Source organism: Aspergillus pseudotamarii, assembly GCF_009193445.1.
Source record: "Aspergillus pseudotamarii strain CBS 117625 unplaced genomic scaffold BDV38scaffold_16, whole genome shotgun sequence".
NCBI classification, from domain to species: Eukaryota; Fungi; Ascomycota; class Eurotiomycetes; order Eurotiales; family Aspergillaceae; genus Aspergillus; species Aspergillus pseudotamarii.
In genome coordinates this window covers 2,112-25,651 of record NW_022475030.1, presented here as the reverse complement: position 1 = coordinate 25,651, position 23,540 = coordinate 2,112, and the positions used below count along the sequence as shown (strand labels likewise).

The window sequence follows — 23,540 nt, the reverse complement described above, 5'->3', positions numbered from 1 at the left end:
CAGCCCCGGACGCCATGTATAAAGAAACATTGACTACTACCTTAGTTTACCACGTTACTTGACGGAGTTTATTAATCGTTCCGGCCAAGTTACTCTTTTCAATAAGCTCCCATCCAGTCATTTCTGTGGTGGATATTGGGCTGGAGAACGGACCACTTTTTAAGGTGTTTAGTTCTTCGATGGTCGAATGTGTCCTCGCTCCCTTGCTTCCTTGGCAAACTGCTGGTGTCCTCGTGCATATTAGGCAGTTATTGTGAGGAATATCGTTATGAGGAGGTGTGTACTCCGTACTAGGGTAAGGTAAGGGGGGTGGAGTGAGAATTATGGGGTTTCTTTTTGCTTCCTTGACTGCTATTTCTGTCTCGGATGAGAATGCTACTCCGCAAGTAATGAGATAAGATAACCTAAGTAAGCTGATATGTTAGATTCTCAGTGTGACTGGGCAAAGAAAAACGACAAACAGAAAGCAAGGCCTACTCCGTACAGAGTACAGCAGGTACCCTAGTACTACTAGTAGTCGGTATCACCAACAAAATTCAAACATAAGACTTGGCAGCCAATCCATCCAACTATTTTACTATTTCTATCTATGAGTCTCCAGCCACATGTATCCCGTATTATCCAACCCAACAATGAGACAGACAGTGGTACGGACTGTGAATTCTAAATGTCTCGCATCGTTACTAGCTGAGGACGACGACCTTGGTCGGAAAGTAGGATGCAATGGGTTTGAGTCGCCGTTAGATTCCCCGCAGGGTGGCGTTGTTCTTCGCCCATGTGGGAGGCAAACAAGACCACTTCGGCCCAGGCACATACTTTTCTATACCGTACAGTACCTGAGTTGGTTTCCAATGTCCACAGACTTATTTTTTTTTTCTTTCCTCTTCTTTCCTCTATTCTTCTTTTATTATTAGTTTCTCTTTGGTCAAATTGTAGATGATGGGATATATTCCTACCGAATTACTCTGTGCTCCATGCATATTCAGAACCATGGTCACGCACCTTGTTGGAGGGCCGGACAGTTTTCCCTGTTTCCTGTCTTAGACCGTTAAGAGATTTTAAAGACACTCAAGTGTGTTGTTGACTGCTCCACTGTGGTTGATGGTATTCCGTGGCTGGGTCGTGGTCTTACTGAGGCGTTATTGGGTACGACAGTGATGGATGCTGGAGTCTGTTTTAGGGAGGAATTGTGGTTGGGTGGGTACTTCAATCACCTATTGGATCTTTGTACCTAGGTGGCCTTGGTGAGGTTTTTTTTTTTTTTTTTTTTTTTTGAATTTTTTTAATCTTGAAAATTATTATTCTTCTTTTAACCTTTTTTTTTTTTTTTTTTTTTTTTTTTTTTTTTTTTTTTTTTTTTTTTTTTTTTTTTTTTTTTTCTTTTGAACTTTCCTTCTTGTACTCTTCCATACAGCGGATTTGTTCCTGGTACGGATAGGTTAACCGGCACTCAGCAATAGTGGTAGTGCCCGAGCGCTGTCAGTTTTTAGTACATACTACTAGTAGCAGGTATGAACACGTTGGATTGTAATAGAGGGACTTTCTTGTCTTTGAGGACACGGGGTACGTGACTCCTTACCTGGGTATGTTATTATTGTTGATTTCCAGAATTACTTTTTCGTTTATACCGTCCATGTCGTATATTATATTATGTCTTAAATGTTTTGAGACAGTTCTTACTTTCTTCTTCTATAGAGTAACAATCGTGGAGGATTCCCAATCTTAAAATACAGTTTTCCTTAATCCAGTACTGTATGTAAAGGTCCCCCCACTTTGCATGGAATGGAGACGCCAAGTGGGGTAGGTCTCGGGTTATCGTTAATCGATAAGTGATCCGATAAGCCTGTGGAGGGGAGCCTGGTGGTGGCGGAGAGCAAGCAACTGTACCGAATACTGTAAAGTACGTATTCATGCATACACCTAGTCAGTCCAGAATCCCAGAAAACCGGTTGGTAATCTAAAGGGGGGCCCTTGCTTTTGACAGGTCGGGAGTGAAATGGGCTTACCACCTACGTAGAAAACCAGCAGTGGAGGTGTGGCTCAGTCGTACGGTAAAAGAACTGCCAGTAAAGTCGGCTGACCGAAGTGACATTCCGTCCGTACAAGATTTCTCGACTTATTGTCCAACTGACCAGATTCTCTCCCCCTTTTAGTTCTCTTCAAGACTCTTTGCATCACAGTTATCCGTTTTCGATTTTTTTTGGCCGTTCATTAACCGTGTGGATGATGCTCAAGTGACGTACCTATACAGACCCAGGCTTTTCTATTCCTTCAGTTCCGACGACGACGTCCGTACGCTGGGGTTTCCCGCACTGACCGAGCCCCCGGGTTACGCGGTCCAGAGGTCCCATGGTACAAGTCGTACAGATCTTAGCCGAGAAAAACCACAACGCTATCTGTCCCTTGATTCTTCCTCTTTCTTGGTGACCTTCATTCTTTCTTATTTGTGTTATACTCTGTCCCTCTCACCCTTTGCTTCACCCTACGGCCTTCATATCCGCTGGAACGGACTTTTTGGCGTTGGCATCGGGCTCACGTGCTGCCATTGCATTCAAAACAATATACTTCGGGAACCGGGCTTGGAAACCGTCACTATGATCACGATCTAAAACCCAAATCACAGGTTGTCCTTGCGCGAGTTTGCGCCCGTCGTTGATAGAATCTCATTTTTGGTCGGCTGTTTAGGTTTTGCAATTTTCGGGGCATCTTCAATCCAAGAGTGTTCGGAAAGAACTCAAAACATCTGCTGGACTGAAAGAGGCTCTGGTATTTATATACGCCATCTACACCATGGCTGCTACAAGTACCGACAGGATTACTCCTGTATCTGGAGTAGCCTTACCGGTGAGTCCGGCCTCTTCAGCAGGCCAGATACCCTTGGATCAACCTCCAAAACTCAAAGGACGACATAAATTGCTGCAAAGCCTCCAACGCATCTCATCGAGCCCCAGTCTGAAACGCGGCCGCTCCCATTCGACTGGCTACCGCCGGGATGGAAAAGCTTCATTGTCCTGTGTCTCGCTAGGACACTCCGCATATAATCCTTGCCTCGGTAACGGAAGCTCATCGCAACTCTATGGGGGATTGAATGTGCGCCCAATGACTTCTGGTCAGGCTGGCCCAGCAGAAGAACATGAGGGAAATGCTCGAATCCGTCTTGTTGGGTCCGACTCACCAAATACTGCTCAGTCAAGGTCAGTCCCTGTGCCGACCGAGCTGAGACCAGGTTCCCTTGGATCGCCGCTAGGAAGTACCGATGTAATCCAGGAAACTGCTGTCGTTCAGCCCGCATCGAAGCCCAAGAAGGCCTTTGATTTCTGGGGAAGCATGCCCGGAGAGCTCAGAATGCTGATCTTTAGCTATCTAACTCCCCGGGAAATTGTCCGCTGCGCTGTCGTCTCCAAAGCCTGGAACAAGATGTGCTTTGATGGGCAGTTGTGGGCTGCAATTGACACTACAGATTACTATCGCGATATCCCTAGTGATGGTCTCGTGAAGATCATCGCATCTGGCGGCCCATTCGTCCGGGATCTTAACCTCCGTGGTTGCGTTCAGTTGCGAGAGAAATGGAAATCTGAAGGCAAGCGCATTACCGACTTGTGCCGGAACGTTGTTAATTTCTCCCTCGAGGGCTGCCGTATCGATAAGACTTCCATGCATTATTTCCTTTTACGAAATCCTCGTTTGGAGTACATCAATGTCTCGGGATTGAGCAGTGTAACGAATTCGGCCATGAAGATCATTGCTCAATCATGCCCACAGCTTGAAATTCTGAATGTGTCTTGGTGTTCGGGCGTGAATACAAATGGGTTGAAGAGAATCATTAAGGAATGCCCGAAGTTGAAAGACCTGGGAGCCAGCGAAATTCGCGGCTTTGACGATGAGGAGTTTGCGCAGGAACTATTCAAACGAAATACCCTGGAACGCCTGATTGTCAGTCGCACTGATATTACTGATGAGTGCTTGAAGATTCTCGTGCACGGTATTGATCCCGAAATGGATGTGCTGCTCGATCGACCCATTGTACCTCCTCGGCAATTGAGACACCTAGATCTGCATCAATGTCATGATTTGACGGATAATGGAGTGAAAAGTCTCGCTTACAATGTTCCCTACCTCGAGGGCCTGCAGCTCTCTCAGTGCACCGAGCTTAGCGACGACTCTGTTATCGCTGTCATCCGTACCACGCCTCGCCTAACTCATCTTGACATTGAGGATATCGAAAGGCTCACCAATAGCACCCTCCTAGAAATCGCAAAGGCGCCGTGCGCCGAACACCTAGAACACCTTAACATTAGTTACTGTGAAGCCCTCGGTGACCCTGGAATGCTTCAAGTTATGAAGAACTGCCCTTCTCTCCGCTCTGTTGAAATGGATAACACTCGAGTTTCCGACCTTACTTTGATGGAAGCCAGCTACCGTGTCCGCAAGCGAGGTTACGGTGAAGACCTACCTCGTGTTGGTTTGCGCTTGGTTATTTTCGACTGTGCCAACGTTACTTGGGCTGGTGTAAAAGAGGTTCTTTCAAGCAATGCCTATGTTCCACGTTCTCGCAAGTCGTTACAAGCTACATCAGCTATATCAGTTGTAGCACAGGCTGTTGTACCTCACGGATCGACAGATACAAAGACACTAATTACATCTTCTATCACACCCCCACCACAGCCTTCGGTATACCCCAACGAGATCATCCAGCTCAAATGTTTCTATGGATGGCAGATGACAGTGAACGAGCATAACAAGCGAGTCCTGAGAGGGGATCTTGCTGCCGCAAACCGTCTAGATCGGAAATGGGCTGATTACATGATGGCTACGGAAGAAGCAGGTGCGGCAGGTGCTGGTGCTAGAAGAAGACGGCGTCGAGCTCGTGAAGCCGAGAGAATCTACAATGCTGACGATGAAGGTGACGACGCCTATGGTGCTGGGGGCATTTCCACCCTTGGGGGAAGACGCAGGAGAGCACACAGTGGTGGGTCCTGTCTCGTCATGTGAGGAAGTCATTTTTCGCTTTTCTTCTTCTTTTCTTTACCTAGTCTTCACGTTGAACACAAAGCATCTACAAGCGTGCTTGTAAAGATGTCTCCGTGTGTGAAAACTCATTCTTTCAGCTACGAGGTTCTGGCAACCTTGTTGAATGCGTTTGCCATTGTGCTTTCCAACTAAAATTGGCAGCCGAACAATGCTGGCAATGTGGTGAACTGAATTGCATATCTCCAGGCACAGAGTATGCTATGAGGCATGAATAAATGAATTTGCGCAAGCAGTTGGATAAGCGTGCTTATCTACGCTGGAAGTTTAGCCTATAGCGAACTTGTTTCGTACCGGCTCTCTCTCTCTCTCTCTCTCTCTCTCTCTCTTTCTCTCTCCCCCTCTCTTTCTCTCTCCCCCACACCAGCCCTTTGACATCCACGCAAGTATATTCTTGATTGGCCTGGTGTACGATTGGGGGTCAGGACATATGCTTGACGTCCTGTTTTGTAACCTACCAATCACCTCCATCCTTTGGAATATCTGTTTCTTGGTCTATTCATTAGAAGGGAATGGAGAAATTTGGAGTCTGTTGTTTAGGTTAGGGTTGATTTTAGCGGTCACTTAGATTCAAAACTTTTCTTATCAACGTCTTACTTCTATAATCATGTCCTTAATTATGATAGCGTAACTGCACTAGGTACATACAATGGACTGAGCAGGTCAGTGGCCCAGTCTTGATGTTGGGTATCGCATACAACGTAAAAAAGATGCTTTTTGAAAGACAGCTTGAAGGAGGTTAAAGACAGAATAACTGACACGGACCAACTCCTGAAAATGCACAATACCTGATACACCACTTCCTCTCCATAGCGATTACATCTCAAAGAAACCCCCGTCGCTCTCATCGCCATTGTCATCAGGTGAGCTCTGGCGTGCCCGGGTATGGCGACTATCGTTCTTGGAAGATCCTCTCGAGTCCTTCGCTTTCTTGTCCTCTCTTCCTTGCGGCTTGACGCTAGTCTTCGTGGTGTCCTTGTGCTGCGCAGAATCACGAACACTGGTCTTCTTCTTGTCCATGTTGGCTTTCTTCTTTGTTTCAGTACCAGACTCTCCGTTCTTCAATTTTCCATCGCGCAGAAGTTCGAGGGTTCCGTCCTTCATACACTTCTCCACGGTGTGCCACATAGCTGGCTTATCAGCAGCATTCGCATGAACAAGTGTATAGCCTGCATCGCCGTCTTCATCGTTGTCTCCATCCTTCGCCTGATCCTTTTTCTTCTTCGCATCAGCGTATAGAGCGACATATCTCTCCGCTAGAGGATAGTAGATGGTGTAATTCAAATTGACACGAGCGACTCGGAGCTTTTGCGCAAGAGCGGCGAGTTTCTGTTCTTTGGCTGCGGAGTCTAGATCGGAGTCTGAAACCTCCTTTTGGCGACGTTCTAGGCGCTTGACATCTTTGGAAGCGGTTTTTCGATCTGTCATTTGGTTGAAAAATTAGTTTATATAACTTTGAAAAAGAACAGTATCACGACAATAGACGCGACATACCCAAGAATCGAACAAAGTGGTATTTTTTGATCATCTTCGACCGCTCCCGTCGGTTCTCTTCCTCCTCTAGATCATTCTCGTAACCAGCGAGGGCACGCTCCTGCACAATGCGCGCATCTGCCGGGAGATCCACTCGGTTCAAAAGACGTTTGACATCGCGAATGCGTTTCTTCAATTCGTTGACGGAAGGGTACTGGTGTTCCTTTTTTGGCAGCTGGACCTTCTTTCTGTAAGGCTGGTGCGATGCTTCGTCGGAATTGTGTTTACGTTTAGGAGGGTCGCTGCGGTCCCGATAATGCCTGTCGCCAGAGGGCCGCGAGACGGGCGACTGTGATCTGGAGTGGTCTCGGGGCATTATGTGCGGTTGAGACTGAACTTTGTTTCTTTTCTTGTTGTTCCAGTGCAGTTGGACTCTTGGAGAGAAAATAATGAAACTACAAAAAAATACCGGCGGATCATCCATCGGCCCGAGTAATCTCCAGATTCCGGCGGTAGCCAATCAGGGCTGGGCTGTGTCCAATGACGCGCTTAGATTGTACCTTACGCATTAACTAACCCAGGGAACTGCGGATCTAATTGAAGGTTTCATACTACTCGTCAGAGGCTGTGCGCCGGAACTCGAATCCACTTTGCTGTTGACATTGCATTTCGCAATTGTCGCTATGCAGCCCCGTGCTTGACTTACCAGTTGCACAAGCTGGTAAGAGCATGGATCACTGCTGGGCGCTGCAGATAGGTACATCCCACTTAGATTAGTAGGTAGGCGACCAGTCAGCTAGTCGTGTCTATTCTACGACAGCCTAGGCGAACACAAAGACGAACCAAACCACAAAACAATAAATAGGAGAAGAGATGGAGACCGCGATTCGCTGGTCGCCATCGTCGACCACAGCGGAACAGCGCTTTCTCTCGGTGGATGTGGCAGGAAAGGCATTCCGCCTGTGCAAGGTGACGTCCTTCGACGGCCAAAATCTAGAACATGAGGTGCTTGCTGCTCACACCAAGGTTCCGGCATTCCGGGCCTTCGACTGGTCGCCCGCTGATGAATCGCTCGTCGCTGTCGGTCAGTCGTCCGGAGACGCCACTATTCTGCGCCTGGGCAGCGAGTCCCAGGAATCGTTCTCGTTTCCAATTCGTCACCAGCGTTACTGTAATGCTGTCGCGTTCAGCACGCACGGATTACTGGCTGCTGGCCTAGATCGCGTGCGAAATGATTTTTGCCTCAATGTCTGGGATGTCAACCAGCGGCTCGCTATGAGAGGGGGGAAGGGGGCTGTGGAGCCACTGAGAAAGCTGGCTAGTTCCGAACCGATCACCAGTGTGAAGTTCTTCAGGGATCAACCTGACACACTAGTGGCTGGTGTGAAAGGGCAGTATGTCAGAATTTACGATCTTCGAGGTGGGTTTGTTGTCTCCTATTCTACGTGCCGCTGTTGTCTAATTGGTTTGTAAAGAGGGGCCTGGAAATCCGTCGTTGCAGTTTCCGACTCGATGTGTCCATGGTTTGGCTATTGACTGGCTGGACGAGAACTACATTGCATCGTGTCTTACCTCTAATGATCCTACTATCTGTATCTGGGATCGACGTGTAGGGTCTCGATATACGACTCCTGGTGTAGGCCCAGCCAACACTCTTGAGACCGGACAGCCGGGACCTGCGCTTGAGTTCAAGAATGTCATCGCTCCCAAGTCAACCATCTGGAGTCTGCGATTCTCGAAAACAAAGAGGGGATGTCTAGGAGTTCTTGCGAATACCGGCCACTTCAAAACTTACGATGTTGTCAAAGAATACTTGTCCGAGGAATATCGCTCGTCAATGGATGAGACTTTGGGCCAAGGATCTTCGAAGAACTATCCAGAGCGGATATACACCAAGTATGTGCGGGATGTTTCTAGTCCATTCAATCATCCTACACGAGGCTATCCGGAGTCGGAAAGGATCGTATCCTTCGATTTCCTGAATATGAGTCCCTCCAATGAGCCTACTGCCTTAACGCTATCGGGCAATGGCCAGGTCAACATTATTAGGACAAAACCACCATCACCTCCTGTACGACTCTCGTCCCAAGGCTTGTTGATACGCGGGACATCTGGCGACGACGCAGATTTCCGAATGATAGGCCCTCTGCCTAGTCAAGGGCTGCGCGTTTCTGAAGTGGTTGAAGACATTCGTGAACGTATTTTACCAAGTCACGATATTCAGGACGTACCGCGTGAAAGTCATTCCACGAAGCCTTTATCTAGCCGTGAGGCTCGGGAACGTGCTCTGTCTCTAGGAGCTTCAGGCAATCCGATTAAAGCCGAGGAGGCTTTGACCTTATTGACTATCAACAGACGTCGTTGCAAAGAGGGATATTTATTTGATGCAGCCCGGAACCGGAAGATACTCGCTGATGATCCTCGCCTGCAAGGTTTCTGGAGTTGGATCGAACGTGAGTTGAATATTAGATTTTATGATACACATGCACTAATATTCTAAATAGGCAGGCGCAATGACTCATCTAATGACTCAATGATTGCAAACGGCCTAGATCTGAATTATGTGGGAGTGTATGACATTTGGAACAATGATCTAGGTGTGTATCACATTTGCTCAGGGCATGAGCTATTTTCCTACAGTAATAACTGACGTTCTGCAGGCGAAACACTTGAAACTCGGCACCTCGAACCCGATGCCAGACCTGATATCAGTAAGGTAATCGTCAATTTAGTTCAAGACCAATTGAATCTCCCTGAGACCAGGGGCTGTGAGACAGATTATCCAGAGCATCGCAGGCTCTGCCTCCGACTCTGCGGCGCAGCTCAGACTCACCGTGAATTAGAAGAACTCGTCAAAACGTTGTCAGCCGATAACCAGCATACTAAAGCAGCAGCTCTGGCTGTCTTCCAGGATGAGGCTAAATTGGCCTACTTAGCGTTGCGAAGCCACCGGCCCACTCAAGCACATAAGCTGCTTGCCATGGCCATTGCTGGTGCAGCGAAAGGTGACACTGACCCAGATTGGGAGGACACCTGCGCGGAGATTGCCAAAGAACTCACAGATCCATATGCACGAGCGATCTTGGCACTTGTGAGCAAAGGGGACTGGAACTCTGTCATCCAGGAAACCACGCTTCCATTGAAGTATCGGATTGAGGTTGCTGTGCGTTGGCTACCCGACGACGAGCTGACCGAGTATCTAAACGAAATGACCGCCGAAGCCATCTTTCAGGGAGATATTGAAGGCATCGTGCTAACAGGACTGGGGCCTTCCGCTATGGACCTTTTTCAATCATATATCAGGAAATTCAACGACGTGCAAACACCGGTCCTTGCCATGAGCCACGCCGTCCCACGTTTCATTAATAACAACCCGAATAGAGCCCGCTTTGAAGCATGGCGCGAAACGTACCGTTGGCAGATTAATTCCTGGAAGCTGCAGCTGGAACGAGCACGATTCGATGTCGGTTCCCGCAAATTCGCCGTCACCTGGGACGGTAGAAAATTGATTGAGCCACCGCGACAACAAGTCAGTCTGACTTGCAACTACTGTACCCGACCGCTTACCCAACACGATGCCTCCTCTCAGCTTTCACCATCTACCACGGGCGAGGTCGTCCACCCCACCCCGGGGAACCCTCTGGGCACGTCGGCGATGTCCGGAATGGTTTGTCCACGCTGCGGTCGGCATATGCCCCGATGCGGTGTCTGTACTTTCTGGCTGGGGTCTCCAGACCCAATGTCGAAAGCGTGCCTCGCCGCTGACGCTGGACAGCAGGCCGGAAAGCCTACCCAAGCGGAGATGATGCGAAGATTCATCGTGTTCTGTATCAATTGTAACCACGGATTCCATGCGCACCATGCCCAAGAGTGGTTCATGAAGCATAGGGTCTGCCCGGTTGCCGAATGCAACTGTATCTGTGATCGATGAAGTGCTGGTCGTTTTACCTTTCAATTTTCCATTATTTATTATCTTGTGGCATGTGCTACGGCGGAGGAAGGGTTTGGTGTTGTTTCTGATATACCCATTATGTAGAGAATTGATGTTGGTCATTTATATCATAGTGAGCAAGAGCTTTCTACTACTAGATCTAGAATAATAACCTAATCAATATAGATTATATATAATATCGCGGACTACTAGTTAATACACTCCGTAGCTTGGTTTTCTTTCTGGATGCCCCACTCTCAATTGATCGCCCGCAGATGATGTCAGAAAGAAAAATAAGAAAAACGGAACATCATCTAGAACGACTCACAACATTGCATACATGACTCACAAAGCTCCATTCACACGAATGAGTAAATAAAATCCCCGTGAGTCATGTATTCAACCATAACACCTTATTAGATACATTGAAAAAAAAAAAAAAAAAGCTAACCTTCCACATCCCAGAAACTAGCGCGCAGAAACAAAAAGAAAACAGCTCACAATTAAAACCCTCCGACACCACCTCCAACACCTATCTCCCTGGTCAAGAATCATGGGCCAACAACGCAGAGGCAAGCCCTCCGGGGGCCGTGACGTAACCGTCTCCAAAGCCCTAAGTCTCCTACTCCGACACGCCGCCGAAAAAGAAGGCCTGAAGCTGGACTCGCAAGGCTACGCGAATGTCGCAGACGTCGTACGTTACACCCTCACATCTTCCCCCCCCCCCCCCCAGCTAGTTCACCGCACCAGAAACAACAGATCTACCTCCCTTAATCTTAATCTAACCCTGGCTACAGCTCGCCTGGCGCAAACTTAAATCCCTCAAAGTCACCTTCCCCGAAATCGTCGCTGCCGTCGCAACCTCTGATAAAAAGCGCTTCGCCCTTCTACATATTCCCTCCGCCGAGGCCCAGGCCCAGCAATCTACCTCCACGGAAGCTTCTACAGAACATGGCATCCCGACGACAAGCGCGGGGCAGGATTCCGCGACGGAGACGGCCCTCGCGGTGTCCGAGTCGGACCTCGACCCGACGCATTTCTTGATCCGTGCGACCCAGGGACATAGTATTAAGAGTGTGGATGCGGCTTCATTTTTGGAGAAATTGTCGCTGAATGATGAGACTAAGTTACCTGATACTGTTGTGCATGGGACGTTTCATGCTGCTTGGCCGGCGATTCTGGCCTCTGGAGGGCTGAGGAGCATGGGCCGGAACCAGGTGCATTTTGCTACGGGGCCGTCCGTGCAGTCTGTACTTGCACAGGGGGCGCAGGAGGCAAAGGAAGTTACGGGAGATCATGGGGAGAAGGTGATCTCGGGGATGCGCCGAGATGCGCAGGTGCTTATTTATATTGATCTAAGAAGGGCGCTGGCGGCTGGGTGTCCGTTTTGGAGGAGTGAGAATGGGGTTATCTTGAGCGAGGGGTTGGTGGTGGAGGGTAGTAGTGGTGTTGTTCCAGTGGAGTTCTTTGATGTGGTTGTTGAGAGGAAGCATGGATTGGGCAAGATATGGGAGGGTGGGAAGGAAGTTCAAGCGTTGCCGGAGGAGTTGGTGAAGCAGGGGAATCCTAAGGGACGACGAAATGCGAATAAGAAGAAGGAAGATGCTGCTACACAGCCATGAATATACTCCATCAACAGCTTTGCATAGACTACTGTATATTCCACCAGGACCTTATCGGTAATGTTGCCCGTATCGATACGTCGCATAGGGTCTGGAGGGTGCGGGGAAGTCTGCCTCCCCGGACCAATCACCGCGCTTCCCTATCCGACATCCGATCGAGTTGCGGGGGATCGGATAGGCCTCGTGCGCTTTCCGATGGGCGATCATACGGTTCATTGGGCCATTCCGATGCCAGTATCCGCCATCGTCCTTCTGCAGTTGAACTTCGTTTGTTAGTTCCGCCGGATCGATCTGCGGGGTCTCGCCAGTAAAGGCCGTCCGGAAGGCGAGCATTTCAAATCATGTCGGTGAATCGACCTTGATATAAAAAGACTGTTACATTTGCTCTTTTGGATCTTATCCTGTTTTACAGTTCCTTTTCCTTTATCTACTATCCCTCTTACCCCCTCATCCTGGAAGTATACCTTGATTTAACTCAACCAGACACAGCACATATACAAAAAACTCTAGTATATCGGAAGTAACACCTACGCGAACAAGGAAAGAAGATAAAAAGAAAGGGAAAAAAAAATAAAGTCAACATGGCTACCCACCGATTTGACCCCAATTTCACTGACAATGTCGTCAACGCTATGGGCCCCAAGACCAACCCTCGGTTCCGCCAGCTCATGACCAGCCTGATCCGCCATGTCCACGACTTCGCGCGCGAGAACGAGGTCACCGTTGACGAATGGATGGCCGGCGTCCAGTTGATGAACTGGGCCGGTCAAATGAGCAACGACAAGCGAAATGAGGGACAGCTAGTTTGCGACGTGATCGGGTTGGAATCGTACGTTTCACCTATATTGATACACATTTCAGTAATTTTATCGACTACGACCACCTCTACTATATTACGAATACATGTACTGACAATGCATTTCAAGCCTCGTGGACGAAATCACTTTCAAACTCGCCGAAGAAGCCGATGACGCTCCCACCGCAACTGCTATCCTGGGTCCATTCTTCCGCGCCGACACCCCCTACCGCAAGAACGGCGATAACATCGTCCAGGGGGTCCCGGATGGTGAGATGGCTTTCATGCATGGCCGTGTTATCGATTTTACCACTAAGAAGCCATTGGTGGGCGCCACCGTGGAGGTGTGGCAGGCGGCGACGAACGGATTGTACGAGCAGCAAGATCCGAACCAGGAAGAGTTCAACCTCCGTGGAAAGTTCAAGACGGATGAGGAGGGCCGGTATTACTTCTACTGCTTGAGACCCACGCCGTATCCTGTTCCTGATGATGGTACGTTTCACTTTTTATCCCGGGTTTATGTGGTTTAAGAGAGGTTTCAATGCTGATATATGTTGAATGTAGGACCGGCAGGGAAGCTGCTCAAGCTCATGGATAGACATCCGTTCAGACCTGCTCATATCCATATTATTGTGAGTCTATCTTGCTATTTCGCTTTGCTCATATCAAGCGCCGTGGATCAAGCTAATAAGTATGTGTGTATAGGCTACCCACGACGGCTACAAGCCCCTCACCACACAGATCTTCGACCGCAAAGACCAGTACCTAACCAATGACTCTGTCTTCGCCGTCAAGGACTCTTTGATTGTGGACTTTGTGCCCCGCGAGGGTGATTCTCAAGCAGGTCTTGAGCTGAACTATGATGTGAAGTTGGTGCCGGCACAGTCGAGTAGCACCAATGGTGTATAAACAATTTTGACATTTGATTAACGAATTTTGTATATACCATTTCTTTACTTTTAGCATTCCTGAAGCTTGTTTTAGTGAATTCACGATAGGATATTTGTGATGTTATCTTGTGCTTGCCTTCCTTCTGCATGATTTCGTATGAATATATTTATTTACCCGATCTACGAGGCTAAAAAAAAGAGCTATCAACTATTCCTTAACATCCCCCCTCTCCCCCCCAAAAATTGGAGAGTAGAATATACAATCCACCAATTCCCAATCCCCAAGACATACAAGCCTTGTCCAAGAATCTATCAAAATAAGAACAATTAAATTGCCCTAAACCCCTACAAATCAAATCCCCCCAGCAAACCCTGCAATAATACCCCCGACAACCTCCGGCGCCTCAACACAATGCCAATGTCCCACCTTCTCCAGCACCTCCAATTTCTTATTCTCACTCGACACCCCATCAAAAATAACCCGACACCCTTCCAACGGCGCAGACTTATCCTCCTCCCCAGCAATGAGCAAGAATGGCACCCGCACAGCCGAATAATCAATCACCGGCGCCGAAGCAATAGCCCTACAAAGCGCCGCATAGCCCTCGGGGTTCTGCCCGAGAATCAGTTCCCGGATGAATGCCTTCGTGAGCGCGGGGCTTCCGGAGCCGGTGGCTTGGTAGGGGATGGTGTTGGCCATTGGTTCGATTCCGGCTTTGGTTGGTGTTAGTTATCCTTCTATATGTACTTGGGTGTGGGTTGGGGGGGGGGGGGGGGGAGGGAATTTCTTTGGGGGGTAGGGTAGGGTAGGGTACCTTCAGAAACAGTCTCGCTCCTCTTGTTCATCACAGATGTCAGCATCGAGGAAGGATGCGTCGGTCCAATGGCTACCACTCCGTTTATACGGTCTGCATACTGGGCTCCCAGGAGTGTGACGACTAGACCACCCATTGAGTGGCCGACGGCCACTGCTTTGGGAATGCTTAGTGCATCTAGTACGCTGATTACATCTGCGGCGATGGAGGCGATGGATATCGGTTGTCCCGTGTAGGTTGAGCGGGCAGAGCCGTAGGTGTCGATTGTTATGCAGCGATGGTGAGTGGTTAGATTGGGGAGGATAGGGAAATAGTAGTTTTGGGAGGAGCCGAGACCGTGAATGAAGATGATGGTTTGGCCTTGTTCGGGGGCGCCGTTGGGGTGTGAGTCGGCGTAGTGGAGAGTGTGGTTGTTGATGTTGAGAGAGGGCATGGTTGCTTTCTTTAAAACGTGAAGGGGTGGGGGAGGTGGTGAGGGTGAAGATATCAATCGGATGTTAGATAGTAGTAGCAGTAGAAGTAGATTACTAGGTTTTGTATGTATGACGACGTCATTGCCTGTCCCTCATTTTATTCTCATGTGGATGGATTCCTTTCTTTTGTATATCCGTCGGGATTTATGGCAGCGGAGTAAATCCGCGCTCATTTGATTTGAGCAATAAAGGGCCTAGCCGACGAGGGGCTGCTGCTCGGATAGCGGTGCGGATCAGCGCCCGTCGGGTCGGATGGGGATCATTTATAGATGTGCCGGAGTATGATGGCATCCTACAATTTCCGGACCAGAATAATATTAGCTTTAAGAGCTGTTGAATGATTAAAAAGAGCTAATTATTCGTCGGCCATCCATTAATTGCCTTGGGGATCATGCTACTGCCTATAGTATAAAAAGTTAAGGCCTAAGAAACCCACTCCGCAAGGGACAGGATGCTTTCCCCAGCCGAGACCATTTCCACTCCAGCCAAGTCCTTCTGCGGCGGGTTACTGCATCGCACCAGTCTTGCCAACTGGGATGCCAGGAGATGTTCTCGAAATTGGAGATCTAACCCTCCTACCATGTATATAGAGTGAACCGCTCCGTTGCCTCCACCTTTCTCTCCCCAGCATAGTCTCGGCCCTACCGTCTCATCTTCCATTTTCCCTGTTCTGCTTCCTTCTTTCGGCCACACACGCTTCGTCTCATAGAGAGTTTCCCACGAGAACGACCTGAATAGGCCCCCGTCCGCACTCTTCCCGTCAGCACGCCCACTCTTCCACACGAAACTGCGCCCTCCGTACTTGAACCGTCGTGGGGACCAGTCCTTGCGTTGCGCCTCTCCGTCGGGGATCTCGACAATATGGCCGGCCTGGGGCACAGTACTCGTCACTAAACGGAAAGCGCCCCCTTTCGTCTTGCGGATCTTTATGTTTACGGCGCCCATCTGAGGGAGGAACTCTCCTGCCCGGCGTAGAATAGCCTCCACAATGGGCACTTCCTGGCTCCAGACCGCCTGCAGAGCATAAAGTGTGTGCTTGTTGGCTGAGTCCTTGACAAACCACCAGTGCGATCGCACACCGAGTTCAAGTAGCTCTGACGAGTGAGAGAGCCGGTAGACCACTGTCTCCGCTGACGAGGGAAGTGTTGGCGCGAAGAACGGGATCTTAGTGGAGTTTGCCGCGTCGAGGAAAGGCTTCAGTTGAGACGGTGGCTCGGTATCAGTTGGTGTCTCCTTGCTATAGTCGTGGAGCGCCTTTCGAATCTATGTTGGCTCAAGACATCAAATCGCGAGACCTTTATACTTGTGTGCCCCGAACGACATACCTGAGACAGACTCCAAGGACGGTTATCTCCATCGTCCCTCTCCAGCTCCTGCATCAAATCCAGTACTGTGGGTGGCAAAATAATCCCCTCGTAACTACCTTTGCTCTTAAGACTCTCTAAGTAGGCAAATCGCTCGCGATGCAGCGCGACCTGCCTTTCGAACATCTTGCGATTTATTTTGCGCACATTCGACGATTTCCTGAGTTTCTCTACCGCCGCGCCAAGGACATCGATAGCGCTCTTGTGAATCTCGATTGCCTTATCATAGTTGCCTCGCCTTTCGAGGATGAAAGGACTTACAGATAGTTTGTATATCTCATTTTTGATGTCCTCAGATGTGGCCATTGTCGTCGAGAGCAGGACGGCTGTACGATGACTTCTAGCAATTGGCCTGGAAAAAACGTCGAGCCGGATGTGAATCTCTTTATTTCCTTGCTTTTATGGGATTGAACTTCTTAAATATGCCCTATGACTAGAATGGCCCCGTCCACAGAAGCTGCAGACAAGACCTTTGTTGCTCGCTACAAATCTCCCAATGGATCAAAACTGCCTTGTCGGGCGACGTTGAGGCCCGGGTTCTCTTCGCAATGCATCCACAGCTTCCACCCAACCATGTACCCCACGGGAGGGTGCAGAACGAAAGCCGCTGACAGGATCCTGGTTTTCGGGGCGTCTGGGGAAGCGAGGCAATCGCTTAGCTTTTCCGTTTTGGTGGCAAGCTCTTGGCGATGTCGACCAGCCATGTTCCCAATTTGTAATTCAAGTGATAAAAATATTGGCCAAGACCCCGGACTCGAGGTCATGCAGATTGGCCCGGTGACTGTGTTCAAAGATAGCGTGTATCCGCTCCGTCACTTCGTGAGGAATCTGCCTTGGGAAGCTTATGAATCTGCTGTTAGAAGAGAACTGACGCCACGCTTGGCAACCGCGCCCTTGTTTCTCTGGGCAATTTTCTCTCTCGCGATGCCTGGTTGTTTCAAATTATGATGGTGATGGCCCCTTGATGCGGCTACACTTTTGCCTTCGCGTGCCTGGCATTCTTTATTGGAGTTCGACATTCAGAGATCAACTAGCTTGAATTTAGGTCTAAATCTATAGTCCAGGACCTAGACTAGATTATAAAACCTAACGTAAAACTTAACCTAGAAGATTAGATTTAGTTCTAGACTCTGAGTTATAGCACAGTCTAGCATAGAATAATACCAGTCATAGCAAGCCTTAGAATAAGCTTCCATCCCGTGCAAGAGTCGAACCATAATAACCAATATCGTAGTATTGCTGAATTAGCTCTCAGGTAGCATGAATTGAAAGTAAGAAGTAGACAGGTAGTTGTAATCGGGTCTCAGGCACAATCTCTCCAATATCACTGCAGGGCTAGTCGAATGGATTGGCCAACATTTCACCCTCTTCAGAGGTCGCGATATCTATGTTCTTGCTACCAAAATTCCAAGATATCGGGACACGAAATACAATGATCTAGTTAGTATAGAACAACTATACGTAGATCCCCGGCGGTAGCAATGAAAGGAAGTATTGCAGAAACAGGGCTAAGCCAAATAGGATGCCATAGATCGCACCTATTGCCCATGAAGTAGACGCCAGTCACAAGGGCGGAGCCATAGCCATGTGTATGGCATGCATTTAGCTCCAGTGCTGAGTGTATTAGGGCATCGCCCATAATCACTCTCGCACTGCCTCGGGTTACCCCGCAGATATTCAGTGCACGTATGCTGATGCTGTTCATGTCACGCTTCTAGTTGCTCATAAAGCAACAAGCAGCGCTAAGCGGGGCCGACGCGTAGGACAAACTGCAGTGGAAAAGAATACAATGTCCCTTATACTCACATAAGCCATACAATAATCTGCACTAATTGTGTCTCTATCCTCATCCTGTATCAAGCCGGAGCAATTCCTGTTCGAATTCCTCGTCGGTATCGAATTCATCAGCGAATTCTTCCAGCAAGATAGCTGTATCATCTCGGAAGGACTCCCCTGCTGGTAGGCTAATCGGGACTGGTGGGGCTACTTGATCTTTGTGCGCCTTTTTCTCTGGCTCTGCCTGGATAGTGCCCTGTGAGACCGCGACAGTTTCAGCTTCCTTGATGACGTCTTCGTCGTAGAAGATAGAGCAGTCGGAAAACTCGTCGTCATCTCTCTCTCCACAATTGACCTCTTCGAGCTCCGTAGCTTCACCGATACTAATTTCTAGACTGACAGCTTCATTGTCGTCGGGTTCGTCATTCTCCGAGTTCGAGTCCTCACTAGTATCCACTTCCGTGCTTATAATATCTGGCTCCGTATCTTCACATGTTGTCTCTTGCTCCGCAGGGGCTTGAGGACCCTTCTTAAGAAAGTTAAATAACGACGGTTGGCTCGACGGAACGGTGGGTGCATTAGGATCGGGTATACCGAGTCGTCGTCGTTCTTCGCGAGCCTTCAATTCTTTCTCGGCCTTCTTTTTCTTGTTGGCTATGCGCTTCTTCTCCTTTTCCCGAAGCTTCTGGGCTTTGCGCTCCCGTTCTTCATCCCGTTCTATTCGCGCGATCTGAGACGCCGTGAACTTTAGGCGTTTATTGCTGCGTTGGTATCGACGGCGGACGGTTCGCGATTTCTCTAGGACGATACGTTTCGGCGATGCAGGCATCTTGGCCTGGGGCGGAAATAGAGGTATATACTAGGAGTTACGTCCCTTGAGACCGGCGAAATATAGGCAGACATTGGAGATGCTCATGGAGTATTCTGGTAAAGAAAGAAACAAAAGACCCTTTTGTTGTTGATCATGTTGTTAAGGTCCGTAAACGGAAGCTGTAGGTCGTCTTGCCGACGGCATTAAGTTGTGCCGAAACGGGCGGTTTATCTTAGACCAAATTCACGACCCTGCGATAAATCTTGTCTATCCGAATACTTCTCAACACGATCCTGTTCATTATACAGAAGCGAAAATTTATAGCTAAAACACATATTTTTTTTTAGATTGTTTGTTGGTCAATTTGGCTTAATTCCTACTTCAGGTATTAGACTTTTGGAAGAAACCATGCTCATCCCAATCACCGCATCATTTTTAGATATCACAGGCGGGAGTCCCTGGCGGGATCCCAGCAGACAGGTGCATCCACCCCTGTCTTCAAGCTCTGCATGTCCTCTTCCGATAGCTCGAAGTCGAAGACCTGCGTGTTTTCGATGATACGCGACTCGGTCACGGACTTGGGGAGAGGGACATAGCCCTGCAACAGGGTCAATACTACCGCAAAGAAACTCTGATTAAAAAAGAGGGAAAACATACCTTTTGCAAGCTCCACCGGATTAAGACCTGAGCGGGAGTCTTGCTGTGCTTCTTGACCAGACTCTGCAAAACGGGCTCCTTCATACGAGTGGCCTGCACCAAAGGCGAATACGCTTCAACAACAATGTTGCGCTTCTTCAGCCAGTCGACAATGTCTTCTCTGGGGCACCAGGGGTGGATTTCGTACTGGCCGACTGAGATCTGGCCACCTACGCCGCTGTTGATGTATTCCTCCAATTCGTTGAGGTGGTGGATACCGTAGTTGGAAACTCCGATGGAACGGACCTTGCCAGTCTTCTGAGCTTCCGCCAGAGCGCGCCAGGCGCCCAGGCGACCCTCTTTACCTCCAAAAGGAGCGTGGAGCAGCACCCTTGTCGATGTTAGTTGCCTGGCTTTTATATAGGGGCTAAGGGTAGTGATTACAGGTCGATATAGCCGATTCCAGCTGCATCCGCAAGGCTAGCTTCGATAGCCTCTTTAGCCTTTTCGTAGGACATGTGGCTGACGGGGACCTTGGTTGTGTAGAAGATCTTGGAACGGTCGATACCTGACTTGCGGATGGCCTCGGCGCATTCGGCTTCGTTCGCATAGTACTTGGCGCTGTCGACCTGTGGAGGTATCGAGTTAATTTTATTGTTCAATAAATTCAGAACAAGAACACCTTACATGGCGGTAGCCAGTTTCTAAGGCCTTCAGGGTCACCTTCTCGGTGATATCAGGCGGACTACACCGGCAGGTCAGGATTGATGCCGTATGCTTTGTTGGAAATATAGCTCTAGAGACTTACGTCTGGTAAACCTAAAAGCAGATTATAGTCATCAGAATCATGTTCTTCAGTCAAGGTCCATCCGACCGCGACTTACACCGAAACCAACTACAGGGATCTCATATCCCGAGACCAACTTAAGGGTCGACTGAAGTGATAGCGGAGCCATAATGTCGGTGTGGCCGTGGTGTTAGCTGTACTTCGTATAAGTGCTTGCTGGTCACTTTGGTCCAAGTGACAATTTGGAGGGGTAGATGTAACAGAACAGATGTTCGCCGGGCCCCTCGCTCCGACTATTTATTCCACAGTCTACCCCTTCCGGCTGGATCAGCGGTCCTGACGAGTGAATTAGCTCCCATGGCGTCTTGTGGATAACATCAACGTGGGGCTGCTCTAAAACGGCAGACCGAATTCGGCTGTTAGGTTTTCCAGGAATATGCACGGAAAATGATACCACACTAGGGGGTGTTTTCCAGACACCCGCGGAAAATAAATCCTTAGCTTATGGCCACATAAGGGGAGACTATCCACTTAGTAGTCTTCTAGAAGCTACTTGGAGGCATGGAGTATGCATAAAGTCTTGTCTAAATTAGGGCTTATGTATGGTTTGGGCGTATCAATCTTATCGATAACGGAGCCAGATCAACGCTAGACCGCTTTAGGGCGTGTCCCGCACCTTTCATCAATCCCACTCGGCGCCAATGATGCAAAACACCATCTTCTATCTTCTTTCGGCCAACACTCGCTGGGAGCTAGGTTAAACAACGAATCTCTACATAATATCTGCGCCTTTTATTCATTGCGTCTATTTTCGCTCGAAAGTAAATCGGGCTGAGGAACGAACAATCGCTGTCCCATCGCAAACGAAGTTAACTCAATTAAGAACCAACCCACACTTACTCTCTCCAGCAGCACCCCGCGCAAGATGCGCTTGATCAAGAACAAGGTTGAGCTTAACGGCTCAGGCACAGTCACTCTGTGCCCTGAAGAGCCCGAAGACATGGTAATCACTTGGACCTTTAAGCGATCGCATCGACCTAATTGCTGAACAAATTCCTTCAGTGGCATGCATACAACCTAATTCGACCCGGCGATCTTCTCCGCGCCAGTGCCATTCGCCGTGTTACCACGACCCAAGAGACTGGGTCTACGACATCCGCTAGAGTCCACCTGACACTCGAGATCCGAGTCAAATCTCTGGATTTCGACCCGCAGCTTTCCCAGCTGCATGTGAGTGGACAGATTGTGAACGAGACGCAACACACCAAGGTTGGCCAACACCATACGCTGGATTTGGAGTTGAATCGCAACTTTACGCTTGAAAAGGAAATAGGCTCGGACGGTGAAGGGGTGGGATGGGATAGTATCGCCATTCAAATGCTTAAGGATGCGGTTGACGAGGGCGGGAAACGCAGGGCGGAGGCTGTAGCCGTTGTTATGCAGGAGGGTCTGGCCCATATATGCTTTATTGGACAGTTCCAGACGATTCTGAAGCAAAAGGTTGAGATGTCAGTTCCACGGAAACGACAAGGAGGCAGTGATCATGATAAGGTGAGCTCGATATGTTTTTTTTTTTATCTCTCATGCCAACGGTCATGCTAACTTAGTCAGGGATTGACGAAATTCTACCAAGTCACGCTAGACACCCTTCTTCGCCAAATGGAATTTAACACCAGCTCTACCTCTCTCACCAGCAACGAGACCGTCCGACCTGTCCTCCTTGCATCGCCTGGTTTCGTTGCCGCCGGGTTCCAAAAGCACATCCAGTCAGTTGCAGCGACCAGCACACCCGCTCTGAAGCGTTTACTCCCGAGCATTGTGGTCGTTCACTCCGCCTCCGGGTACCTCCATTCCCTGGCAGAAGTTCTACAGTCACCCTCAGTCAAAACGATCCTCGCCGACACCAAGTACGCTCGAGAAACCAAACTCATGGACGACTTCCTGGAGCAACTTCGGAAAGAGACCAACAAAGCAACTTACGGACCGCGCGAGGTCGAATCAGCAGTTGACCAAGGCGCTGTGGGTCGTGGTGGCGGCGTGCTAATCATCTCCAATCGCCTGTTCCGGTCCCAGGATGTGGCCGAGCGTAAACGCTGGGTATCACTGGTTGACCGGGTGCGGGACGTGGAAGGCGGAGAAGTGCGTGTGCTCAGCTCAGACCATGAGAGTGGGAGGAGATTGGACGGCCTGGGGGGCATTGCCGCTCTGTTGACGTTTCCCATTGTCGAGGAAGATTACGACTCAGATGAGGAGCAAAGTTGAACATAATAGTAGAGATCCATTATAGTATAGACAAGGCTCGTGTATTGATGACCTCCCATTCGACTCTTCCAACATGGCTTGTGTAAACATCGACATATCGTTCACCATCCACTCATTCAAGTGACACCTTCTTGTCATTCCCTGGACTGTTTAAGAATGAGAAACAAACCCAATTACACCACATATACAATCGTCTCTGTCTCTCACTCGAAACGTTCATATTACACAACCAGCTGAGCGAGGCTGACAACCACGCACTCCTACACATTGTCTCCCTCTATTCCAAATACCCTGCGATGCACAGTCCGACTCATAGCCACCTGATCAGTTATCAACCGCTGAACGAATAGGCGGTCGTTCATGCCCGACGTTCCCACAACATGGCCCTGACCGCTCGAACAATTCGCCTGCGATGATTACACAGTGGCTTGAATTTGTGCACTTCTGCGCGAGCAGACGGTAACCAAACATGCCGGTTGGGCTCTGTACGAAACACAAAACATTCCCAAGCAACTTCGGTAGTCAAAGATTGATAATAATATCCGTACACTCCGTCATATTCAGGTATGTCATGTAGTCCTTGTTGGGTCATGCCTCTTCGTAATGCCACACCGATGTCAACCTCTGGTTATTGCACACCGGTCTGGACCTCCGAGCAACTATATGCGCGAGAAAGGGAAAAGCACTGGCAAATCATGACCCCATCCTGAACATTGTTAACGATTGCGGCGTAACATAGTCACCAAAGGGTTAGATGGAAGATGTTGAGACGTTGTACTATACTTGTTAGCAGTCAGGGAGATGAGAAGACACGGGACCGAAGTTCATTCTTTCAGTTTGGGTGCTGTTTCCATCCTTGGGTTACTGGACGTTGAG

The 23,540-nt window shown here is 49.1% G+C and overlaps 8 protein-coding genes across 8 annotated transcripts; 3 read left to right on the top strand and 5 right to left on the bottom strand.

The window, feature by feature from the left end:
* The first annotated feature begins 2,100 nt into the window (after nt 1-2,100).
* On the top strand, nt 2,101-5,144 carry BDV38DRAFT_49396 (F-box domain protein). The gene has a single exon (XM_032063441.1). The coding sequence runs from the start codon at nt 2,791-2,793 to the stop codon at nt 4,990-4,992; it is 2,202 nt and encodes a 733-aa protein (XP_031915358.1). The 5' UTR covers nt 2,101-2,790; the 3' UTR covers nt 4,993-5,144.
* A 700-nt stretch (nt 5,145-5,844) lies between these two features.
* Nucleotides 5,845-6,877, bottom strand: BDV38DRAFT_269836 (Efg1 domain-containing protein; the record flags this gene model as incomplete). The annotated part of the gene is made up of 2 exons (XM_032057039.1): nt 5,845-6,449; nt 6,523-6,877. 2 exons carry the CDS (start codon nt 6,875-6,877, stop codon nt 5,845-5,847), a joined length of 960 nt encoding a protein of 319 aa, XP_031915357.1.
* A 497-nt stretch (nt 6,878-7,374) lies between these two features.
* Nucleotides 7,375-13,380, top strand: BDV38DRAFT_269835 (uncharacterized protein; the record flags this gene model as incomplete). Its single annotated transcript, XM_032057038.1, has 8 exons — nt 7,375-7,921; nt 7,977-8,954; nt 9,006-9,098; nt 9,162-10,390; nt 11,010-11,126; nt 11,230-11,982; nt 12,615-12,883; nt 12,981-13,380. The coding sequence occupies 8 exons, from the start codon at nt 7,375-7,377 to the stop codon at nt 13,378-13,380; spliced, it is 4,386 nt and encodes a 1,461-aa protein (XP_031915356.1).
* Nucleotides 13,381-13,990: 610 nt separating this feature from the next.
* BDV38DRAFT_49355 (alpha/beta fold hydrolase) lies at nt 13,991-15,041 on the bottom strand. The gene is made up of 2 exons (XM_032063440.1): nt 14,556-15,041; nt 13,991-14,454 (listed from the first exon to the last, which is right to left on the bottom strand). Exons 1-2 carry the CDS (start codon nt 14,986-14,988, stop codon nt 14,093-14,095), a joined length of 795 nt encoding a protein of 264 aa, XP_031915355.1. The 5' UTR covers nt 14,989-15,041; the 3' UTR covers nt 13,991-14,092.
* Nucleotides 15,042-15,254: 213 nt separating this feature from the next.
* Nucleotides 15,255-16,950, bottom strand: BDV38DRAFT_242240 (uncharacterized protein). The gene is made up of 2 exons (XM_032054087.1): nt 16,354-16,950; nt 15,255-16,291 (listed from the first exon to the last, which is right to left on the bottom strand). Exons 1-2 carry the CDS (start codon nt 16,696-16,698, stop codon nt 15,452-15,454), a joined length of 1,185 nt encoding a protein of 394 aa, XP_031915354.1. The 5' UTR covers nt 16,699-16,950; the 3' UTR covers nt 15,255-15,451.
* A 1,288-nt stretch (nt 16,951-18,238) lies between these two features.
* On the bottom strand, nt 18,239-18,997 carry BDV38DRAFT_281052 (uncharacterized protein; the record flags this gene model as incomplete). Its single annotated transcript, XM_032059451.1, has 1 exon — nt 18,239-18,997. The coding sequence occupies one exon, from the start codon at nt 18,995-18,997 to the stop codon at nt 18,239-18,241; it is 759 nt and encodes a 252-aa protein (XP_031915353.1).
* Nucleotides 18,998-19,421: 424 nt separating this feature from the next.
* BDV38DRAFT_281051 (aldo/keto reductase family protein) lies at nt 19,422-20,571 on the bottom strand (the record flags this gene model as incomplete). Its single annotated transcript, XM_032059450.1, has 6 exons — nt 19,422-19,577; nt 19,637-20,006; nt 20,060-20,244; nt 20,303-20,360; nt 20,424-20,434; nt 20,500-20,571. The coding sequence occupies 6 exons, from the start codon at nt 20,569-20,571 to the stop codon at nt 19,422-19,424; spliced, it is 852 nt and encodes a 283-aa protein (XP_031915352.1).
* Nucleotides 20,572-21,135: 564 nt separating this feature from the next.
* BDV38DRAFT_242236 (putative translation factor pelota) lies at nt 21,136-22,728 on the top strand. The gene is made up of 3 exons (XM_032054086.1): nt 21,136-21,405; nt 21,465-21,953; nt 22,014-22,728. The coding sequence occupies exons 1-3, from the start codon at nt 21,328-21,330 to the stop codon at nt 22,662-22,664; spliced, it is 1,218 nt and encodes a 405-aa protein (XP_031915351.1). The 5' UTR covers nt 21,136-21,327; the 3' UTR covers nt 22,665-22,728.
* Nucleotides 22,729-23,540: the final 812 nt, after the last annotated feature.